Raw genomic sequence first — 24,252 nt, forward strand, 5'->3', positions numbered from 1 at the left:
GGTTTCACTGTGTTAGCCAGGATGGTCTCGATCTCCTGACCTCATGATCTGCCCGCCTTGGCCTCCCAAAGTGCTGGGATTACAGGCTTGAGCCACTGTGTTATTTACCAGTTTTCAACATGGTGGGTTGGTTTCCACTAGCATCTTTCAAATAATCTTTTTTTTTTAATGTTTAAAGTATTATTATAAACTCATAGATGGATGGATTGAATGACTTATTTTTAGACAGGGTCTTGCTCTGTCACCCAGGCTGGAGTGCAGATTGTGTGATCATAGCTCACTGTAGCCATGACCTGTTGAAAGCACTTTGGAGGCCAAGGTGGGAGGATTGCTAGAACCCAGGAGTCTGAGACCAGCCTGGGCAATATAGTGAGACCCCATCTCTACCAAAAATTGTTTTTTAATTAGCTGGGTGGTGGCGCATGCCTGTAGCCCCAGCTGCTCGGGTTGCTGAGGCAGGAGGATTGCTTGAGCCCAAGAGGTTGAGGCTGCAGTGAGCTGTGATCGGGCCACTGCACTCCAGCCTGGGTGACAGAATGAGACCCTCTATCTCCAAAAAAAAAAAAAAAAAAGATGTTCATACACCAGACCACCCTCTGACACCCTTTTTACCCTACCTGGTATCTCATGCCCTATATTGAGCTGTTCTTCTTCATAGACACACTCCTTGCTAAGCTGCCTTCACCATATATGATCTCTAACCATGTAGTACCAGTTCCCTTCCCACTCCTCTCAGCAAGTGGACATCCTCCTCGCCTTTTTTTAAAAAAAAGTCTTCCACGGCCGGGCGCGGTGGCTTACGCCTGTAATACCAGCACTTTGGGAGACTGAGGTGAGTGGATCATGAGGTCAGGAGATCGAGACCATCCTGGCTACCACAACGAAACCCCATCTCTACTAAAAATACAAAAAATTAGCCGGGCGTGGTGGTGGGCGCCTGTAGTCCCAGCTACTCAGGAGGCTGAGGCAGGAGAGAGGTGTGAACTCAGGAGGCGGAGCTTGCAGTGAGCCGAGATCGCACCACTGCACTCCAGCCTGGGCAACAAAGCGAGACTCCATCTCAAAAAAAAAAAAAAAATTGAGCCGAGATCGCACCACTGCACTCCAGCCTGGGCAACAAAGCGAGACTCCATCTCAAAAAAAAAAAAAAAAATCTTCCACATTTTATAGAAATCTAACATTTCTTTCATAAGGCTATCGAGTTGGTTGGAATTTCACGTAAAACTTGTATCTGCTCCCTCCCGAATTTGAAGTTTTAAGAAAGTTTTCTGTATCCATAGAACTTTTTTTTTAAACAGTGTAATTTTTCTCATTGCTTTTGTTTATAACAGATGATGATGTGCCTGCAGATATGGTTGCAGAAGAATCAGGTCCTGGTGCACAAAATAGTCCATACCAACTTCGTAGAAAAACTCTTTTGCCGAAAAGAACAGCGTGTCCCACAAAGAACAGTATGGAGGTAACTTTAAATGTAATTGCTTGTCTTTTTGTAATGAAAGAATTTTCAAGAAACGAAAACGGGAATGTCATCCTTTTTTAGAAGTAATGATTATGGATGATAAGAATATTTGCTTTACTAGTTTCTGTTTTGTTTTTGAAGGGCGCCTCAACTTCAACTACAGAAAACTTTGGTCATCGTGCAAAACGTGCAAGAGTGTCTGGAAAATCACAAGATCTATCAGGTATTTCCTGTGGGAAAGTAAGGAATGAGTAAAATAATTTTTTAAAATTTTGCTTGATACCAAAAAATGAAAGTTAAATGTATTCGAGTATTACCTTTGGGATTCAGAAAGTGATTATTACAGAATAAACTTTAGAACCCTGACCTCTCCCTCTGACTTTTATTGTTGTATAAAAATGCTTTTTATGTATTTATTTTAACCATTTCTGAGATGGCACATAATACCTAAACGAAGGAGTACTTTTGTTAGTTCAGGGTAGAGATAAATATGTGTTACCCATGAAACCCACATGCTTATAAAATGACCATTATCCAAAAAAGAAGCTATTCATTAGATAAAATGAAAACTGTGTTCTTTAAATAATGAGAAAGTTATTGCTCGAATGATAGTTTATATGTTAATCTCTTTATAGCAGCACCTGCTGAACAATATCTTCAGGAGAAACTGCCAGATGAAGTGGTTCTAAAAATCTTCTCTTACTTGCTGGAACAGGATCTTTGTAGAGCAGCTTGTGTATGTAAACGCTTCAGTGAACTTGCTAATGATCCAATTTTGTGGTAAGTAAAAACCTATTCCTTATTAACTTGAGGTAGATTATTTGTTGCCCAAAATGCTAAACATGGTAGGAAAGTCGGAGCGGTGAGTTGGTAGTTACAATTAGTTGAAACAAAATTAAAATGCTTATCAATTCCAAGTTACAAATGGGGGCTGTCAGTCCAGGTGGTATTTATAAATCAGTAAATGAAGTATTTTCTCTGCTATTTATCAGTTAATAGCAACTGAGTGATTATGGGAAATGTTTTTCTTTTAATAGCTTTTTAGAAATATAACTGTAATTTAAAATAGCTAATGAATTTTAAATCTGATAGATTAGAATGTAGGTTTTATACATCACTTTTGGAAAACAGTTGCATTCATGAATCTTTAAATAATTCATGCTCTTTGACCCAGTAATTCTACTTCTGAAAAGTTTTTTTGCCTTATGTACAAATTTTTCATAACAGCCTAGTTAAAATGAGAAAAATTTTAAATAATCTAAATATCCAGAAATAAGGGAATGAACCACGTAAACTGTGTAATGTGTACTTGGAGAGTTGTGATATAACCACTAATAGTAATTTTTACAGAGATTTTCATTTGTTTTTTGAGAGACAGGGTCTTGCTCTGTCACCCAGGCTGGAGTGCAGTGTCGCGATCACAGCTCACTGCAGCCTCAACCCTCTGGGCTCAAGCCATTCTCCCGCCTCAGCCTCCTGAGTAGCCAGGACCACAGGCATGTGTCACCATGCCCAGCTAATTTTTTTTTGGAGACAAAGGGTCTCACTGTTAGTCTGATCTTGAACTCCTGGGGTCAAGTGATCCTTCTACCTCGGTCGCCCAAAGTGCTGGGATTACAGGCATGAGCCACCGCACCCAGCCCAAGTTTTTAATAACATGAAAAAAATGCTGTTATAAAAGTGAAAAGAGGCCAGGTGTGGTGGCTCCTGCCTGTGGTCCCAGCTACTCCAGAGGCTGAGGCAGGAGGATCATTTGAGGCCAGGAAGTCAAGGCTGCAGAGAGCCGTGATCGTGCCACTGTACTCCAGCCTGGAAAACAGATGGAGACCCTGTTTTTTAAAGAAAAGAACAGAGTACAAAATTGAATTTGCTATATAATCACAACTATAATAAATGATCTGTAGATAAAATGAGTGGAAGCAAATATGGCAGACTGTTAATAGTTAATGTATTGAAACTATAGTACTTTACACTTTTTTGTTTTATAACGGTTATGTGTATTACTTTTATTATGCACAAAATGTGCACTATATATATATGTATGTTTTTGTTGTTGTTTTTGACGGAGTTTCGTTCTTGTTGCCCAGGCTGGAGTGCAGTGGCACAATCTTCACTCACTGCAACCTCTGCCTCCTGGGTTCAAGCAATTCTCTTGCCTCAGCCTCCTGAGTAGCTGGGATTACAGGCGCCTGCCACCATGCCCAGCTATTTTTTGTATTTTTAGTAGAGACAGGGTTTCACCATGTTGGCTAGGCTGGTCTTGAACTCCTGACCTCAGGTGATCCTTCTGCCTCAGCCTCCCAAAGTGCTGGGATTACAGGCATGAGCCACTGTGCCCGGCCCACACCTTACATTTAAGAGAGAAATTACAAAGGAGAAACGAGAATGAAGAGCAGCAGAACCAAACAGCATTGCTCACTGTACCAAAAATGATAATAGTTAACCATTACTCCAGTTTGAAGATTTGATGGTTCTTGATAGGATGTAAATGGACTGAAGATACAGGACAAATTAAGTTCAAAGTATTTTTACTGAAAATTATCTTTTTAGGCTAGGCGAAGTGGCTCACGCCTATAATCCCAGCACTTTGGGAGGCTGAAGTGGGCAGATTACTTGAGCCCAGGAGTTTGAGACCAGCCTGGGCAACATACTGGGACCTCATTTCTCCAAAAAAAAAAAAAATAAATAAGGCAAGAGGATCACTTGAACCTGGGAGGTTAAGGCTGCAATGAGCCATGGTCACGCCTCTGCACTCCAGTGTGCGCAATGGGAGTGAGACTATGTCTCAAAAAGAAAAAGAAAAAATTATCTTTTTAAGTGATAATCATGATGTTTCTACAGTAAGGATAACTTTTTTTTCCCCTTCCTGAGTAAACAGTTTGTAAGGAAATTGGAACTTTTTGTTGGTCTGTGTGGACTAATTTTCATACGCAGTTACATTGTGAAAATTTTCACAGGAAAACTAATTTTCAGCCAGGCATGGTGGCTCACGCCTGTAATCCCAGCACTTTGGGAGGCTGAGGTGGGTAAATCACTTGAGCTCCAGAGTTGAAGACCAGCCTGGGTAGCATGTGCTTGTAGTCCCAGCTACTTGGGAGGCTGAGGTCTGGGAGGATCATTTGAGCCCAGGAGGCAGAGGTTGCAGTGAGCTGAGATCATGGCACTGCACTCCAGCCTGGGTAATAGAAATAGACTATGTCTCAAGGAAAAAAAAGGAAAAAAACATAATTTCCATATGCAACTACACTGAAAATTTTAAATGTGAAAAATAACGTTTTCACATTTTAAATCCTGTTTTTAGCTGGGCGTGGTGACGCATGCCCATAATCTCAGCTACTCAGGAGGCTGAGGCTGAAGAATCGCTTGAACCTGGGAGAGGGAGGTTGCAGTGAGCCGAGATCGTGCCACTTGCATTCTAGTCTGGATGACAGTGAGACTCTGTCTCAAAAAAAAATATCCTGTGTTTTAATATTCATTTTTGTGTATTCTTACTTTCTTACTCAAGTTTTTGAGGCCTCCAATAATTGTTATAGTTCAAAAGTGTATTAATCTAAAGGACATTTTATCAAGAAAATTTTAATTCCTTTCTCTGTTCAGGAAACGATTATATATGGAAGTATTTGAATATACTCGCCCTATGATGCATCCTGAACCTGGTAAATTCTACCAGATTAATCCAGAAGAGTATGAACATCCAAATCCCTGGAAAGAGAGTTTCCAGCAGTTGGTATGAAATATAAATAGAATATATTGGTTTATATCATACATTTATAAATAACTTTCTTTTAAGAAATAAGTTTAGGCTGGGCGTGGTGGCTCACACCTGTAATCTCAGCACCTTGGGAGGCTGAGGTAGGCAGATTACCTGAGGTCAGGAGTTCGAGACCAGCTTGGCCAACATGGCGAAACTCCATCTCTTCTAAAAATACAAAAATTAGCCAGATGTGGTGGCGCGTGCCTGTAGTCCCAGCTACTTGGGAGGCTAAGGCAGGAGAATCGCTTGAACCCAGGAAGTAGAGTTGCGGAGAGCTGAGATTGCACTGCTGCACTCCAGCCTGGGCGACAGAGTAAGACTCTTGTCTCAGGGAAAAAAAAAAAAAGTTGAGTAGGTTTTAATGAACAATTATCAACCAACAGAGTATTCAGCAATTCTTTTCACTACTGACATATCCCTTAATAAGTTAGTACAGTAAGCATTAGTAGCCTGAGAGCACTTGTGATTTCAGTGGGTCTGTTTGAACTTGTATTTAAATTATTAGTGTTCAGCAGTTGTTTTAAAGTTCCACATTTAGCTTAATTGTTATACGGCCCTTCATGAGTGACTCAGCTGGAGATGATTTTGCTTTCTGCGCGACATTTGGCAATGTCGGGAGACATTTTTTGATTGTCACAATGGGAGGAGAGTGTGCTGCTGCTATTTGGCGGGGTGAGGCCAGGGATACCTCTAAACATCCTACAATGCACAGGACAGCCCCCATAACAAAGAATTAACTGACCCAAAATATCAGTAATGCTGAGATTGAGAAACCCTGTTCTTTGTTTCTGGATATTACTGGATCATAACTTGTTTTAGATTTTACATTGTACTTTATGACAGAAAATTATTTGGAATAGTTGAGAATTATTTTTGATTTGTAATAAAAGTTGTTCATGCAGTTGTACGTTAATTTAAATATAAGGTTTATGTTAGTAGTCACTGGTTTTGTTTTTGACATTTTAGTATAAAGGTGCACATGTAAAGCCAGGATTTGCTGAACATTTCTACAGTAACCCTGCAAGATATAAAGGAAGAGAAAATATGTTGGTATGTTTGATTTTTATTTTTATGACTTAAAATGGTAATCTTTCAGTTGTGTACTGACACATTTATTTTTTTCTAGTATTATGATACTATTGAAGATGCCCTTGGTGGGGTACAAGAGGCTCATTTTGATGGACTTATCTTTGTTCATTCTGGAATATATACTGATGAATGGATATATATTGAATCTCCAATCACCATGATTGGTGCAGGTATTTTGAAATGCATTGTCATTAAAATTTTAATATTTTACTCATTTATGTGATAGGATTTTCAAAATGCTAGTGACTTAAAATCCAGTTGAATTTTTATAATATCCTGCTGGTAAAGTAGGAATGAAGATATTACACATATTTTAAGTGAAGGAAATGAAAACATAAGAGTTCAGAAATTATAGCTGTATATAAATTTTTCTGCCCCCCCAACTTTTTTTTTTTTTTTTTGATGCAGAGTCTAGCTATGTCACCCAGGCTAGAGTGCAGTGACACAATTTCGGTTCACTGCAACCTCTGCCTCCTGGGTTCAAGCAATTCTCATGCCTCAGCCTCTCAAGTAGCTGGGATTATAGGCATGCACCACCATGCCTGGCTAATTTTTGTATTTTTAGCAGACATAGGGTTTCGCCACGTTGGCCCGGCTGGTCTCAAACTCCTGACCTTAGGCAATCTGCCTATCTTGGCCTCCCAAAGTGCTGGGATTACAGGCGTGAGCCACTATGCCTGGCTGTGTATGTTTCCTGATGTTAGTACTTCCTCCAGTTGCCTTCAGTTATTCATTAAACAAAGAAAAAGAGTTTTTTCATCTTTCATTTGAAAATAAAGATGCGGCCGGGTGCGGTGGCTCACACCTGTAATCCCAGTACTTTGGGGGGCTGAGGTGGGTGGATCACTTCAGGTCAGGAGTTGAAGACTGGCCCGGCCAACATGGTGAAACCCCATCTCTACTAAAAATACAAAAAAAATTAGCCAGGTGTAGTGGTGTGCTCCTGTAATCCCAGCTACTCTGGAGTCTGAGGCAGGAGAATTGCAAAGAAAGATGCTAATGTTTTTATTGCTATGTTTTTAAAGGAACTGAAATAGAATTTTTAAATACTTTTGTGCTATTTCAAAGCTATTTATGGTCAGGTTTCTAAGAATAAATGTAATATCTGTCAAACACTGAGTCATTTGAAGATTTGTGTTTTTTTTTTTTTTATGTTGAGGATACAGTACATAGAACATTTTAAGACAGCTAGTAATTATTATTTGCTAGTGAAATTTGCATTCACAGCCTCTTTTGCTTTCTTCCTCTATCTCTCCATGAAGATGGGGAGTATAGATTAGAGCAAATTTTTGTCCGGTGATTTTATTACTTTCTAAATTGAGGCCACTGTTGGAAATAAATTTAAATAGAGATCTCTTCTCTTCTTGAGCTTCTGTTTTCAGTGCTGCTGCTGGAAACAGAATGGTTTCCACAAGAAACCATTTTTTGTTTTTGTTTCCACAAGAAACCATTTTTTAATATGCCATTGCATTTTATATTCATAGTATTTATAGTTAAATGTTATTAGAAGTATTACTATGCATGGATTTGAATACAGTAAAGGCTGATGATGAAACAGAGTTAACTGATAGTGATTATTAGTCCTACTACTCAGTACTAATGTTTTTAGTAAGTTCCCCCTCCATAAAGATACCCATCTGTTGAAATCGAATAAAGGTAATATTTAAAATATCTTCTCCACAGCACCTGGGAAAGTGGCAGACAAAGTTATAATTGAAAACACTAGAGATTCAACCTTCGTTTTTATGGAAGGCTCTGAAGATGCTTATGTTGGATATATGACAATAAGGGTAAGAAATGTTAAGATTTAAAATACACATTGAAATCATAAAGGCAGTAATTGTTTATTTCAAACAAAATTTTTACTTTTCAGTTTAACCCTGATGACAAATCTGCACAACACCACAATGCACACCACTGCTTAGAGATTACAGTAAATTGTAGCCCTATTATTGATCACTGTATCATCCGAAGTACATGTACAGGTTAGTGTTTTCTTTATATTTTACAATAAAATTTTGAGTCACTGCATGTTGCCCAGTAGGTTTTTACATAAATGAATAATTTTTCTACAGTTGGTTCTGCAGTATGTGTTAGTGGTCAAGGAGCATGTCCCACCATCAAGCACTGTAACATCAGCGACTGTGAAAATGTTGGACTGTATATAACAGATCATGCACAGGTATTTTTGAATTTTGTGGGATTTTTTTCTTTTTAAAAAATGTTTAAAAGCTCTACTGATGTTTGTTGCTGATTACTTGTTGTAGGGAATATATGAGGATAATGAAATTTCCAATAATGCGTTAGCTGGGATTTGGGTTAAAAATCATGGAAACCCAATTATTAGACGGAATCATATTCATCATGGACGTGATGTTGGTGTGTTCACATTTGATCATGGCATGGTAAGAACACTTATTTTTAATAGAAAAACCGACTTCTGTATCAGTTAGATTCCAAGTATGTTTCAGCATTATTTTCTCATCGCCAAATTATCTGAATTGAAGAGGATAGGTTTAAAAGCAATTTCAGCGTTATATTTTAAAATCAATATGAAATATTTATTCTGTAAATTTATGCACCAGACATATCCATGTAGAGGTGATAGCGTTCTTAGGCAATATATGTGATCTTTGAGGGGAGTAAGGTATAACTAGTTAATTAAGTCTCAAATGTGTGTTCATAAAAGCCACCCAAAAGCTTTCTGTTTTAATGAAAATTCCTGTATCCTCAGGTTTAATAAATCAAAATTTCCAAGGATGGGGCTTAGAATATGTATTTTTAATAAACATCGTAAGCGAATCTAACACTGTTTGTCTGTAGAGTATACTTTGAGAAATAATGGTTTCATCGTTATTTTGCTTTTCATTTAATTCCTCTTGAAAATTTTAAACTGGCAGAACTTTAATAGGAGATATAGTAATAAAATATCAATTTTAAAACCATTATGCAGCAGTTAACATTAGGCATCCTTATGGAATATACTGTGTTTTAAATATTACTATATAGTTTTACATAATTTTCTAGAGACATGACTTTTTGAGCTCTGAGATCACCATTTCAAAATAATGTTTTGAATGTCTTTTCAGATTTTTTTTCATTTAATGTCAAATTTTCCCTGAGGTAATTTTCAAGTCCTAATATACAGTATTGGTAAAATTTTCTGTTGCGGTGTCCGAGATGGGAGAGAGGGTCATCACATTGTAGCAAATAGGATTATGGTGAGGTTTTGTTGCCTATTATACAATATTAAGCAATCCTAGGAATGTTGGATTCATATATACAAATTTTCAATGACAAAGAAAATTTTTTATTATCATTGTTCTTTTTTTTGAGACCGAGTTTCACCCTTGTTGCCCAGGCAATGGCAGTGGTGTGATCTTGGCTCACTGCAACCTCCACCTCCTGGTTCAAGTGATTCTCCTGTCTCAGCCTTCCAAGTAGCTGGGATTATAGGCATGCACCACCACGCCTGCCTAATTTTGTATTTTTAGTAGAAACAGCGTTTCACCATTTTGGTCAGGCTGGTCTTGAACTCCTGGCCTCAAGTGATACACCTGCCTCGGCCTCCCAAAGTCCTGGGATTACAGCCATGAGCCACCGCACCTGGCCAAGGCAGAGCTCTTTTTTTAAACTAAACTAGACTATGACCAGGTGCAATGGCTCACACCTGTAATCCCAGCACTTTGGGAGGCCAAGGCAGTTGGATCGCTTGGGCTCAGGAGTTCAAAACCATCCTGAACAACATGGTGAAACTCCGTCTCTACAAAAAATACAAAAATTAGCTGAGCATGGTGGCTCACACCCGTAATCCCAGCTACTTGGGGGGCTGAGACAGGAGGATCACTTGAGCCCAGGAGACAGAGGTTGCAGTGAGCCAAGATGTAAGATGTGTGCCATTGCATGGGATTTCAGGCGTGAGCCACCACGCCTGGCCAAGTTCATTTTTGAAAGACCTCTGGTGATGGGATGGTCCCTTATTAAAGTTCACATAGTAAGTTACTCCATCACACACACGCTCCTTATACCATTTTAAAGAATAGATTTGGGCTTGTAAATATTACAGCATTTTTAAAAATAAGTCTAGGCAATGCTGTAGATAGATATTTCCATTAAAGATTAATGAGATTTATACATTTTAAGGTTTATGAAGTATTTCAATCTATCTCCACCCCATCATTTTTATTTTTATTTTGCAAAGGTTTAAAATACTTGCATTCCTACAGTTACTGGTCTATATTTATTCTGTATTTATCATTAGTTCTTTTATCATGGTTTCTCCATTCTTGAATTTAAATTTTGATTCATTCTTGGTGTGGCTAGGTTTTGTCATCCAGCCATTTTTTGTTTGTTTTTTTTTTTTAAGAAAGGCTTATGGGTATTGTAGCTTGAATTCTTGCCATGTGAGAATCCCTATCCATTGCCTTTTAACTTATCTGAGTTTATTTCTTTCCCTCACGATTCTGTAGACATTTTTCTATTCTAGCATTGAGCATGGCTGAGAACTCTGAGATCACACTGGGTTTTTTTTCTTTCTGCTTTGCTTGAAAGATTGCTCTTCTACCTCAGTATCCAGATTTTGGCTTTTGCTGATGTTGTATTGTTTTACTATTTTTCTGTTCCATGTGTTCCTTTCTTTAGAAAGTTAGCTCTCTTTCTTGTTATTTTTATTGCTGTGTTCTGTCCTGTTTAATGTTGTGTGAGTTCCTCAAATCTGTATTCCTTACCACGTCTCCATAGTTTTGTTTGTTTTTCTGTTATTATTTTGCTTCCAGTGTGGGTCTTGCCTCTAATTTTATGTTTTTTAATGAAATATTTCTAACATACACTGAAGTAGAGAGAATAGTATAATGACTCTCCAGGTACCAATTGTCTGCCTTCAACAACTATCATTTCATGGCCAATTTTGTTTAATCTATACCTCATACGTTTTACTACCGTCTTTCCACTCTGGATTATTTTGAAGTAAATACCAGACTTCATCATCTCTTGTAAATATTTTACCATGTGTCCTTAAAAGATGGGTGTTGTTTTTTTTCTTTCACATAACCACAGTGCTAATCCACTCCTCAATAATTAGGAATAATTCCTTAATATCATCAAAATTTCTGTTAATGTTCACAGTTCTCCAATTGTCTTTTGTTTGTTTAATATTCAGTTCAGTGCAGAGTTGTTACTTTTGTAAAATAAGATTAAAATGTCATAGCAGGCCAGGCGTGGTGGCTCATGCCTATAATCCCAGCACTTTGGGTGACCGAGCAGGCAGATCACCTGAGGTCAGGAATTCGAGAACAACCTGGCCAACATGGTGAAACCCTGTCTCTACTAAAAATACATAAATTAGCCGGGCATGTTGGCGCATGCCTCAAGTCCCAGCTACTCGAGAGGCTAAGGCAAGAGAATCACTTGAATCCAGGAGGCACAGGTTGCAGTGAGCCAAGATCGTGCCACTGCACTCCAGCCTGGGCGACAGAGCAAGACTCTGTCTCAAAAAATAAATAAATAAATAAATAAAATGTCATAGCAATGCCAAATTGCTATAAAATGTTTTGAGGCCGGGTGCAGTGGGTCACGCCTGTAATCCTAACACTTTGGGAGGACAAGGTAGGCAGATCACTTGAGCCCAGGAGTTCAAGACCAGCCTGGCCAACACAGTGAAACGCTGCCTCGTGGTGGCGTGTGCCTGTAATCCCAGCTTCTCAGGAGATTGAGGCATGAGAATCACTTGAAGTGGGGAGGTGGGAGGTAGAGGTTGCAGTGACCCAAGATCATGCCACTGCACTCCAGCCTGGGCGACAGAGGAGTGAGACTCTGTCCAAAAAATAAAAAAATTCATGGCATATTCATGCCATTAGATTTCATCACTTCGGTTAGAAGATAATAATAAGCTAAGCTTATTATAGCCTTTAGTTACTTGGGGAAAACTACCCTTCATTGAAAGTCTAAGGTACTAACATTGGTTAGTTCCCAGCACCCTCCTCTTTCTTACCCAGATTTCACAGTATTTGGTAAGTGTTGTTATAGATTAGAGTTGTGGAAGTTTATTTCAATGAAGATAGCATTTTTCTCTTCTTAATCTGGAGAGTTTCTTGTGAAACTCTTGAATGCCTTTTATTTTGTCTTTTTTTTTTTTTTGAGACAAGAGTCTCTGTCACCCAGGCTGGAGTGCAGTGGTGCAGTTGCGGCTCACTGCAACCTCCACCTTCGAGGCTTCAAGCAATTCTTGTGCTTCAGTCTCCCGAGTAGGTGGGAGTACAGATGCCTGCCAGCATGCACAGCTAACTTTTGTGTTTTTAGTACAGACAGGGTTTCACCATGTTGGCCAGGCTGGTCTACAACTCCTGACTTCAAGAGATCCACCGTGCCTGGCCTACTTTGTCATATTTAATAAAGAATCTTTTACTTCAAAAAATTTATACATGTTGGAACTTTTGTGGTTTGCATTAAAAGACAAAGCAGAGGCTGGGCACAGTGGCTCACACCTGTAATCCCAGCACTTCGGGAGGTTGAGGCATGAGGACTGCATGAACCCAGGAGCTCAAGATCAACCTGGGCAAGACAGACCGTATCTCTACGAAAGAAATGTTCTAAAAATTAGCTGGGCATGGTGGCACACACCTATAATCCTAGCTACTTGGAAGGCTGAGGCAAGAGGATTGATTGAGCCCAGGAGTTCAAGGTTGTAATGAGCTGTGATAGCTCCAGCTTGGGTGACAGGGAGATTCCCGTCTTCTTAAAAAATTTTTTTTGGCCAGGCTTGGTAGCCCTGTAATCGCAGCGCTTTGGGAGGCCAAGGCAGGTGGATCACTTGAGGCCAGGAGTTCGAGACCAGCCTGGCCAACATGGCAAAACCCCGTCCCTACTAAAAATAAAAAAATTAGCTGGGCATGGTGGCATCCGCCTGTAATCCCAGCTGCTTTGGAGGCTGAGGCATGAAAATTGCTTGAACCTGGGATTTGGAGGTTGCAATGAACCAACATCAAAACACTGCACTCCAGCCTGGGAGACTGTGAAACTCCACCTCAAAAAAAAAAAATTTTTTTTTAAAATTCGAATTCCTTACAGTTCTATATTATTGATTTATTTTGTAGTAGAGATATCTCTTAACAAAATAGTTGCATTTTATTAAAATATATCTTGAAGCAGGCCGGGTTCAGTGGCTCTTGCCTATAATCCTAGCACTTCAGGAAGCCGAGGCGAGCAGATCACTTGAGGTCAGGAGTTCTAGACCAGCCTGGCCAACATAGTGAAACCCCATCTCTACTAAAAATACAAAAATTAGCTGGGCGTAGTGGCTCACACCAAAAGGCCCAGCTCCTCGGGAGGCTGAGGCAGGAGAATCACTTGAACCCAGGAGGCAGAGGTTGCAGTGAGCCGAAATTGCACCACTGCACTCCAGCCTGGGCAACAGAGACTCTGACTCAAAAAAAAAAAAAAAAAAATCTTGAAGCAAAATTACATTAGCTGAATCCATAATAAAGATAAGTTTCCTTGCAAAATTATGAAACTGTAAGTCAATCAATCTTTGTCATTTCTAAAGGTAGTAAAATCATTGTTGTGCCAATGTAGAGGCTTCTCATTTTAAGGTCATTGAGAAAAGAAAACTTTTTGCTGCTTTGTTTTCTTGAAAGTTACTCTGAAACAACAGATACAGATTATAAACTCCATATTTGATGGAATTAAGTGACATTTTTAATCCTTAACCTAAATTATTAATACAATGTGGTAAATGACTGCATGCCTGTGACCAGGGCAGCCAACCAGATTAGAGCAAGTTAAAGCTCCGGTAAAGCTGTTCAGAAAGATAAATTGGTAAACCAAATGTAAATGTATTAAGAGGTGATTTATAGGAGATGATGCAGGAGAATCGCTTGAACTTGAGAGGCACAGGTTGCAGTGAGCCAAGACTGGGCCACTGCACTCCATCCTGGGCAGCAGAGTGAGACTCTGTCTCAAAAAAATAAGAAGAGGTGATTTGGACAACTAGCAACAAGTTTAGGATAGAGTTGTCACTAGAAAGCTAAGCCAAGGAGAAAAAAATCTAAAAAGTTCTGCAGCAAAGAAGTCATATTTTATGGCTCAACTCTGAATAGCACACTAATGTAACCAAAATTAAGGTAAAACTATACTGAAAGGATACAATGTGTGGGTATATATTGTGGGGGATAGAGAGGTAGGAGAGCTAAATTCTGCTCTCCCATAATAGAAGTCAGTGGATAATACCTAAAACTGGAAAGTCAAGATTAAGTACAGTGTGTTACTTAATAAAATAAAGGTGAATCAAAGGAATCAGCTAAAAGAATTAAAAGTGGGGGCCTCTGGATAAAGGAAATGAGGGAGAGGGCTGCTATTTGCCTTAAAAAACTTGTGGATCGGCCGGGCGCGGTGGCTCACGCCTGTAATCCCAGCACTTTGGGAGGCCGAAGCAGGTGGATCATGAGGTTAGGAGATCGAGACCATCCTGGCTAACTTGGTGAAACCGTGTCTCTACTAAAAATACAAAAAATTAGCTGGGCATGGTGGCAGTGCCTGTAGTCCCAGCTACTCGGGAGGCTAAGGCAGGAGAATGGTGTGAACCTGGGAGGTGGAGGTTGCAGTGAGCCGAGATCGTGCCACTGCACTCCAGCCTGGGTGACAGGAAAAAAAAAAAAAAAAAAAAAAAAAAATTGTGTACTATTGATCTCTTAATCTTAAAACAAAACTAAAAAAAAAAAAATTATCTAGTCAGTGTATATCAATTTTTTTTTTACTGGATCACTGCATTCAGAGATAATCAAATTTTGCTTGCAGTGCTGTAAAAGTTTACCAGTCAGATTTGTCGGCCTGGCATGGTGGCTCACACCTGTAATCCCAGCACTTTGAGAGGCCAAGGCGGGAGGATTGCTTGAGGCTGAAAGTTTGAGACCAGCCTGGGCAACATGATGAAACTCCATCTCTACTAAAAACAAAAATTGGCCAGGCTTGGTGCCATGCATCCGTGGTCTCAGCTACTTGGGAGGTTGAGTGGGGAGGATCGTTTGAGCCCAGGAGGTTGAGGCTTCAGTAAGTGATTGCACCCTTGCACTCCAACCCAGGCAACAGAGTGAGAGCCTGTCTCTAAAAAAAAAAAAAAAGAAAGAAAAAAAGAAAAAACAAAATCCACCAGATGTGTCATTCAACTCTTGGCAGAGAGAGACTAAGAGTTATACTAATTGTACTCCCTCCTCATGGGTGAAAACATCTGAAATGGTGAATAATACTAGTCTAGTATTAAGGTCTCTTTGTCTAGCCTCTTTTGTTTTTTTGATGGTCAGTTTTGCCGTAACAGTGTATTTATACACCCAGTGTGTATTCATTTTATTCTGTATAAAATCAAAGAAAGAAGTTTTATATTTGAAGATGCTATCTTTTATATAGCTCCTGATTTGTTTTAAAAAAGAATAAGATTATAATCCAAATGTAGAGATATAATTTATAGATAATTTGTTCTTTATTAGAAAATGAAGTCTGAAAACTACTCTGTATGTTATTCTTGGAGGTCTATTTTCTTGAAGAGTTAAACATGTAGTATACTAGAGTATTCAGAATATCCCCTTTTTATCCTCTACTAAATTTGGCAAAAAATTCATCAAATCCTGTTTGAGTACTTACTGTGTGTAAAGTCTTACATACAAGCTCTAGAAGTTAGAATAGTCCAGACAGGAGCTTATGATGGGGTAGAAATTGACATATATAACTATAGAAATAATATAAGGCAAAATACATGGAACTAACATGAGAAAAATACTTAGTGCTGAAAGGATTTTAAAGAGGAAAGAGAGTAAGCACATCCAGTGTTTTCTTAATATCCAGTCTGCATTGAGTCTTTGGCCTTAGGATATCAGAATTATGGTGACTTCCATTATCATTATCAAAGTAAAACATGTCCACCATATAGGAAATTTAAGAAATTCAGAGTATGAAGAAAGACATAATTATCCATAATTCTACCACTCATAATCATCTCACATTTTTGTTCCATCCTTCAAATTCCCTTTAAACAAACTTGAGATTATACATAATGTATTCTACTTTAAAACTTGTTCTTTTCATTTAACATGTGTAGGATGAACGTAAGTTTTCAAAAACATTGTATTTAGCCAGTTCTCTGTTAATGGGCTAAGGTGAACTTTTTTTAAAAATTGCTCTTATTTTAAGACTCTGATTGTGTTCTTTGGTCAACCTTTATTTATTTTTGAGACTCTATTGTCCAGGCTGGAGTGCGATGATGTGATTATGGCTCACTGCAGCCTCAACCTCCCAGGCTCAAACAATCCTCCCACCTCAGCCTCCCTAGTAACTAGGCCTATAGGCACATCCCACCACACCTGGCTAATTTTGTTTTTAACTTTTTCTGTAGAGACAACGTCTCACTATGTTACCCAGGCTGGTCTCGAGCTCCAGGGCTCAAGCAGTCCTCCCCGCTTGGCCTTCCAAAAGCGCTGGGAGGCCCAGCCACAACTTTTAGAAGCTGACTTGTTGGGACATTTTTAGGGCAGCCAGGGTTTATATTCTTAATGACTTTAACCTTTTGTTGAAAGATATATACTTACTAGTTAATGGTATTCATCTACATTTATTGAATAGCACTTTTGCTGTTTTTCCTTCATGCCTTTGAATGTACTTGGATTTATTAGAGGATGTATAGTTCTTTGTTTTGCTAAAACATTTAAATCATTAGCCAGGCATGGTGGTGTGTGCCTTTCTATAGTCCTAGCTACTCAAGAGGCTGAGGTGGGAGGATTGTTTGAGGCTGCATGAGCTATGGTTGTGCCACTGTACTCCAGCCTGGACAACAGAGTGAGACCTTGTCTGTTAAAAAAAAAAAATTAAAACATTTAAATCTTTTTCTTTCCATGATTATTACTTGAAGCTTAGTGTATATACCTATTTTTTATTCTTAAACTTTTTAAAAATTTGTTTTGAGATGGAGTTTCGCTCTTGTCACCCAGGCTGGAGTGCAGTGGCGCAATCTCGGCTCACTGCAACCTCTGACTCCCGGGTTCAAGCAATTCTCCTGCCTCAGCCTCCCAAGTAGCTGGGATTACAGGTGTGAGCCACCTCACCCAGCTAATTTTTGTATTTTTAGTAGAGACAGGGTTTCATCATGTTGGCCAGGCTGGTCTCCTCCTGACCTCAGGTGGTCCACCTTCCTAGGGCTCCCAAAGCGCTGGGATTACAGGCGTGAGTCACCACGCCCAGCCTTAAATGTTTCTAATACTTAATTTTTAGATATGCATTGAAATGCTTTTTAAATGGCATTTCATTTTTTGTAAAGTGGCCTTTACCTACAGATTTAATTTCTGTATTTTTCAGGGTTACTTTGAAAGTTGCAACATACACAGAAATAGGATAGCAGGCTTTGAAGTAAAAGCCTATGCTAACCCCACAGTGGTTCGATGTGAAATTCACCATGGGCAGACTGGAGGAATATATGTCCATGAAAAAGGAAGAGGACAATTCATAGAGAATAAAATCTATGCAAACAACTTTGCAGGTGTATGGATTACCTCAAATAGTGACCCAACAATAAGGTATTTACATATAATTATGGGTGAAAATTACTTTTTCACTTAAAGGTTTGTCTTAAAAGTCAAGATACTGAGCTTTAACTCTTAAAAGCTTTTGTTAGACATTTGACTACTATAAAATAGATTTTCCTAGTTAAAGTCTATGCATCTGAATGAGCCATAGCTATTGCAGATTTATTTTTTGGTGTTTTTTTTTTCATTAGTGATATAAACCATATGTGATATTATGAAAAATTGCAAATGCTGTGATTTTTATTTTAAATTCATTAAACTGCATTATAGATGAGTAAATAGGGCTGTTACCTCCCCTTGGAGCTTGAAGGACTTTGTCTTCTTTTTTCTGATAGTTAGCAAATAGAATAACTCAGGAAAAATATCTCAAAGATTCTTGACCAGAAAGACTAAAATTATCAAAAAGTCAAAAACTGTAAGCTGTCATTTTCCCTTAATAAGCCAAAATTGTAGAACCAGAGGTATTATAATTTAATCAAACACTATGAATTATTTTTAATTGTCAAATTTTATTTTCCATTGGCTTTATGGAAGTAGATTTTGGGATTTCCATCTTGTTAATATTCATCAAATGTTTCTAGATCAGCTAAAAAATTGTTTTGAATGTATTAGCTGTTTTGAGGGGAATTTTTAAGAATGCTACATATGTTCTCTCAAATAGTAGTGTAACTTTTCCAAAGTCTTAGGCCTTAGAAATAACGAAGAAATTGAGGCCTTAGAAGTTACATAATTTGTTATATGACCATGGGGGGCCTTACAGTTGTACAAAACAAGTAAGTTTGGCTGAATAGATGTCTTCTTTTTTTTTATTTCACATAATTATAGGGGAAATTCTATATTTAATGGAAATCAAGGAGGAGTTTACATCTTTGGTGATGGACGAGGCCTTATTGAAGGAAATGACATTTATGGTAAGCATATGGTTTTGTTCTATAAAACTTACAGATTTGTATGTCTTCTTGATATTAGCAAAATGATGGAACATTTTGAAACTACCCAAATGGAAGCACTGATCCAGCTCTTTAATTTTTTTCTTTTTTAAAGAGTTGACGTCTTACTCTCTTGTGCAGACTGGAGTGCAGTGGCACAAACATGGCTCACAGCAGCCTCAGACTTCTAGGCTCAAAGTGATCTTCCTGCTTCAGCCTCCCTGGTAGCTAGGACTACAGGCATGTGCCACCATGCCCCACTTGTTTATTTGTAGAGGCTGGGTTTTGCCACGTTGCCCAGGCTGGTCTTGAACTCCTGGCCTCAGGCGATCTTCCCGCCTTGGTCTCCCAAAATTCTGGGATTGCAGGTGTGAGTCTCATGCGCTGCCCTTTAATTTTTGTTGTCGTCGTTGTTGTTGAGACAGAGTCTCACTCTGTTGCCTAGGCTGGAGTGCAGTGATGCAATCTCAGCTCACAGCAACCCCTGCCTCCCAGGTTCAAGTGATTCTTATGCTTCAGCCTCCAGAGTAGCTGGGATTACAGGTGCATGTTACTATGCCCGGCTCAATTTTGCTTTTTTTTTTTTTTTTTGAGACGGAGTCTCACTCTGTCGCCCAGGCTGGAGTGCAGTGGCGCAATCTCAGCTCACTGCAAGCTCCACCTCCCAGGTTCATGCCATTCTCCTGCCTCTGCCTCCCGAGTAGCTGGGACTACAGGCGCCCGCCACCACGCCCGGCTAATTTTTTGTATTTTTAGTAGAGATGGGGTTTCACCGTGTTAGCCAGGATGATCTCGATCTCCTGACCTTGTGATCCACCCACCTCGGTCTCCCAAACTGCTGGGGTTACAGGCGTGAGCCACCGTGCCCGGCCATTTTTGCATTTTTAATAGAGACAAGTTTTGCCATGTTGGCCAGGCTGGTCTTCAACCCCTGGCCTCAAGTGATCTGCCTGTTTCAGCCTCAGCCTCCCAGATTGCTGGGATTACAGGTATGAGCCACCACGCCTGGCCTAAATTCTTAATAAAGATTATTCTGTGATGTTTATTCATAGGCACTATGCCAGATACCAGGAATGAAAATATAAATAAGACCTTAGTCCCAAGGAGTATCTGCGGTTTCCATAGTTTCACTCTGTTTTTTAATAGTTAATAAATTGTTTCTCTGGTAGTTTAATGTACTTTGTACTAATTACAGAAAGAAAATATTTATTCCTCATTAAAGTTTTAGGAACATTAAATCAGCAAACAATCAGTAGATATCTGTGTGCCAGACATCAATATGTGCCTGGGCTTTCGCTTCTGGTAACTCTAACCTGGTTAATACTTACATAAAGCTTTACTAAGTGTAGGCACTCTGCGGAGCATCTTAACCTGAGTTAAGTCATATAATATTCACATCAACACTGTGAGGTAGATACCATTAAATATTGATAAGGATAGAGAGGCACAAAGATACTTACTGATCAGTATACAGAGGCACAAAGAGGTTAAATTACTTACTCAGGGTCACACAAGAAGTAGAATTCCTGGGATTTGAAATGTGGCAGCTGGGCTCCACAACTATAGCATAGCATAGCACAGTATAGCATAGCACAACTATGCTATACTTACTGCCTGCAGCTCTCTGCATCTATTTACACTTCTAGTTCTCTTAATTTTGTCTTGTAATGGTCACTAAAATTCTAGTGTAAGAATTTTAACCACTACCTAATATAAAATCCTTACTGTATTCCCTAGGCTCACAAATGTTGACATTGTAACTTTTATTTTTAAATAGGCAATGCATTAGCAGGAATTCAAATTAGGACAAACAGTTGTCCAATTGTTCGGCATAACAAAATTCATGATGGCCAGCATGGTGGGATTTATGTGGTAAGTTAATGTATATAGTTCTATAAACTCATGCAACAAAACCAGGGGGATAAAGGGTTTCTCCTTAAGCTTTTAGGTAGGCCATATTCAACTTTTGAAGTGTGAATTTGTGACTGTCTTTAATAGCTAGACAATAAATAACGTTCTTGTTCTCCCTGCCAGTATCTTAATGACTTCTGATTTTAAATTTGTGTTTAATTATGTAAAATTTAATCAGCAGCTGACTAAATTTAGGCATAAGAGATACACCTTTTTATTAAAGTCTTTATTATTGGCAATATGGGCTAACCTCAGCAGCAGTTCATTTGCAGTCTATTTGTTACACCAGAATTTTACGAGTATGACTACTGTATGAGTCTCTGAAGTTCTGCCACTTTTTCACTTGAATTTATGTTAAAATATAATTAATTTTCAAAATTTTGAAACCTGTGTATTAATCGTCTTCACTCATGGTAATCTAAAATTTTGCAACTGATTCAAGTAAGAAAATGTAGGAAATTTCAAAAAGGTCCTTATGCAAGGCATGACTTTTAATTTTCATTTATGGTTCTAGAGATGCACATGTCCTCAATTATCTGCTAAAAGTAAAAGTTTTGGGAACATGAAGCCATATCATTTTGAATTGATTTCTCCAGAAATAGGTTTGAAGTAACTGTTAATTTATTAGTAAATGAGAGGTCATCAGTTTGTTACACATCCTAGGGTGAATTAATTTCTTTTGCTAAAGAAAAATTTGAATGCTACTACTACTCTTACTGTGACATTAAAAGTATAAAACCACTTAAAGAACAGTATAAAATTTTTTGAACGCTTAAAACTCAGGTAGAGGCTACATAAAAAGAATGTTGGCCGGGCGCGGTGGCTCACACCTGTAATCCCAGCACTTTGGGAGGCCAAGGCGGGTGGATCACGAGGTCAGGAGTTCAAGACCACCCTGGCCAAGATGGTGAAATGCCATCTCTACTAAAAATACAAAAATTAGCCAGGCGTGGTGGCGGACGCCTGTAATCCTAGCTACTCGGGAAGCTGAGGCAGAGAATTGCTTGAACCCGGGAGGTGAAGGTTGCAGTGAGCCAAGATTGTGCCACTGCACTCCAGCCTGGGCGACAGAGCGAGACTCCATTTCAAAACAAAACAAAACAAAAAGAATGTTGCCATTACCTCCTTACTCAGCTGAAAAAACAAAAATGGAAAATTTTTTAACTGTCTATAAAGGGGGTAACAGACTATAAATGCCTTGTTTATAGAAGATACATATTATAACCAGTGTAATTTTTATTTAGCATGAAAAGGGACAAGGAGTAATAGAAGAGAATGAAGTTTATAGTAACACTCTAGCTGGAGTCTGGGTGACAACTGGCAGCACTCCAGTACTGAGAAGAAACCGGATACACAGTGGCAAGCAGGTGGGATTAGCCTGGACTCTTGGATGGGAAATATATTGTTTTGTAAAAACTTGTCCCTTGAAAAAGCTTTTTTTTTTTTTTTTAAATTTTAGGTTGGTGTTTATTTTTATGACAATGGACATGGAGTGCTAGAAGACAATGATATCTATAATCATATGTATTCAGGGGTTCAGATAAGGTAAATGTTTTCACATTTGGCTTTCTTTTGGGAGGGAGTTAGAAGTATGTGGGGTGTGTAGAAGAAATTTGCTTATTGTTTAATGCCCAATCTTTATCCCCCTATTGTATTCACATTCTTAAAATAATCTTGACTTAAATTGTCAGAATGTAGCTTTCCTTGGTCTAGGTGAGGACAGAGGCCAGTGGCACATGTGCCATAAGAGCTCACTTCCACCGTTCTGCTTTCCGCTATGAGAGTCACATCAGCTGCCAATATGATCCTTCATACTTGGAGAGTGGAAGTCTGTATTAAAATACTTGTGCATTATGCCTGGCATATCATTGGCACTCAATAAAATGAAGCTTCTGTTTTATGCTATTTCTGTAAAATTAATAGTTTTTGATATCCCTCTAATATTTTAAGTTTTTGGAATTCTAGCAGTACTAATGATCATATACTGGCTTACCTCTGTTTATTACACTTTACAGTTTATTGTGCGTCACAGATACTGTGTTTTTTTCACAAATTGAAGTTTTGTGGCAATACTGTGTTGAGCAGATCTCTCTGCCATTTTTTTCCAGCAGCATGTGCTCACTTCCTGTCTCTGTCTCATTTTTATAATTCTTAGAGTACTTCAAATTTTTTCATTATCATTATGTCTGTTATGGTGATCTCTGATCAATGATCCTTTTTGTTTGTTTGTTTGAGATGGAGTTTCACTCTTGTTGCCCAGGCTGGAGGGCAGTGGCATGATCTCAGCTCACCGCAACCTCAGCCTCCCAAGTAGCTGGGATTACAGGCTTGTGCCACCACGCCCGGCTCACTTTGTATTTTTAGTAGAGACAGAGTTTCTCCATATTGGTCAGGCTGGTCTCAAACTCCTGACCTCAGGTGATCTGCCCGCCTCGGCCTCCCAAAGTGCTGAGATACAGGCGTGAGCCACCACACCCACCCTGATCAGTGATCTTTGATGTTACTATTGTAATTGTTTTGGAACACCATTAACTGCACCCAAGACAACAAGCTTCATCTGTAAATGTCGTGTGTGTTCTGACTGTTCCACCAAGCAGCCATTCCCATCTCTGTCCCTCACCTCAGGCCTCCCTGTTGCCTGAGACACAACAGTATTGAAATTAGGCCAATTAGTAATCCTCAAATGGCCTCTATAAGTGTTGAAGTGAAAGGAAGAGTTGCATATCTCTCACTTTAAATCAAAAGCTAGAAATGATTAAGGTTAGTGAGGAAAGTATGTCAAAAGGCTGAATAGGCCAAAAGCTAGGCCTCTTGTTGTGAATGCAAAGGAAAAGTCCTAGAAAGAAATTAAAAATGCTATTCCAGAAAACACATGAATGATAAGAAAGCAAAGCAAAACAACCTTATTGCTTAGTTTCTCAGGGTTCAAAGCAAAATAAAATAGTAACCAAAAAATGGACTTATGCTAATATGGAGAATATTTTAGTGATGTGGATAGAACAAAAAACCAGCCACAGCATTCCCTTAAGCCAATTCCTAATCCAGAGCAAGGACCCAACTCTCTTCAGTTCTATGAAGGCTGAAAGAGGTGAAGAAGCTGCACAAGAAAAGTTTGAAGCTAGCAGAGGTTGATTCATGAGGTTTAAGAAAAAAAGCTAAGTGCAAGGTGAAGCAGCAATGCTGAGATAGAAGCTACAGAAAGTTATCCCAGAAGATACAGCTAAGATCATTGTTGAAGGTGGCTACACTAAACAGATTTCAGTGTAGACTCAATAGCTTTATATTGGAAGAAGATGCATCCAGGACGTTCATAGCTAGAGGGGAGAAGTCAATGCCTGACTTCAAAGGGCAAGCTGATCTCTTGTTAAGGGTTAGTTCAGCTGATGACTTTAAGTTGCAGGCAGTGCTCATTTACCATTCTGACAACCCTAGGGCCCTTAAGAATTATTGTAAATCTACTCTGCCTGTGCGCTATAAAGGGAACAACAAATCATGGATGATAGCACATGAATTTACAGTACAGTTTACTGAATATGTTAAGTCCACTAT

The 24,252-nt window shown here is 38.9% G+C and overlaps 1 protein-coding gene across 5 annotated transcripts in view; it reads left to right on the top strand.

Moving 5' to 3' along the window:
- Positions 1-24,252, top strand: part of FBXO11 (F-box protein 11) — a 100,861-nt gene that overhangs the window by 67,324 nt on the left and 9,285 nt on the right. For all 5 annotated transcript variants that reach the window (XM_032178508.2, XM_032178507.2, XM_058428787.1 and 2 more), the window contains exons 2-16: positions 1,332-1,459; positions 1,601-1,682; positions 2,095-2,239; positions 5,057-5,186; positions 6,180-6,263; positions 6,340-6,472; positions 7,986-8,092; positions 8,176-8,287; positions 8,378-8,484; positions 8,570-8,707; positions 17,637-17,854; positions 18,689-18,774; positions 20,570-20,664; positions 21,948-22,070; positions 22,163-22,248. In XM_032178508.2, the coding sequence (XP_032034399.1) occupies positions 1,332-1,459; positions 1,601-1,682; positions 2,095-2,239; positions 5,057-5,186; positions 6,180-6,263; positions 6,340-6,472; positions 7,986-8,092; positions 8,176-8,287; positions 8,378-8,484; positions 8,570-8,707; positions 17,637-17,854; positions 18,689-18,774; positions 20,570-20,664; positions 21,948-22,070; positions 22,163-22,248 (1,774 nt within the window). The remainder of the gene's footprint in view (positions 1-1,331; positions 1,460-1,600; positions 1,683-2,094; positions 2,240-5,056; positions 5,187-6,179; positions 6,264-6,339; positions 6,473-7,985; positions 8,093-8,175; positions 8,288-8,377; positions 8,485-8,569; positions 8,708-17,636; positions 17,855-18,688; positions 18,775-20,569; positions 20,665-21,947; positions 22,071-22,162; positions 22,249-24,252) is intronic.

The sequence above is a fragment of the Hylobates moloch genome, unplaced genomic scaffold, assembly GCF_009828535.3.
Source record: "Hylobates moloch isolate HMO894 unplaced genomic scaffold, HMol_V3 SCAFFOLD_15, whole genome shotgun sequence".
In the NCBI taxonomy this organism is placed as follows: Eukaryota; Metazoa; Chordata; class Mammalia; order Primates; family Hylobatidae; genus Hylobates; species Hylobates moloch.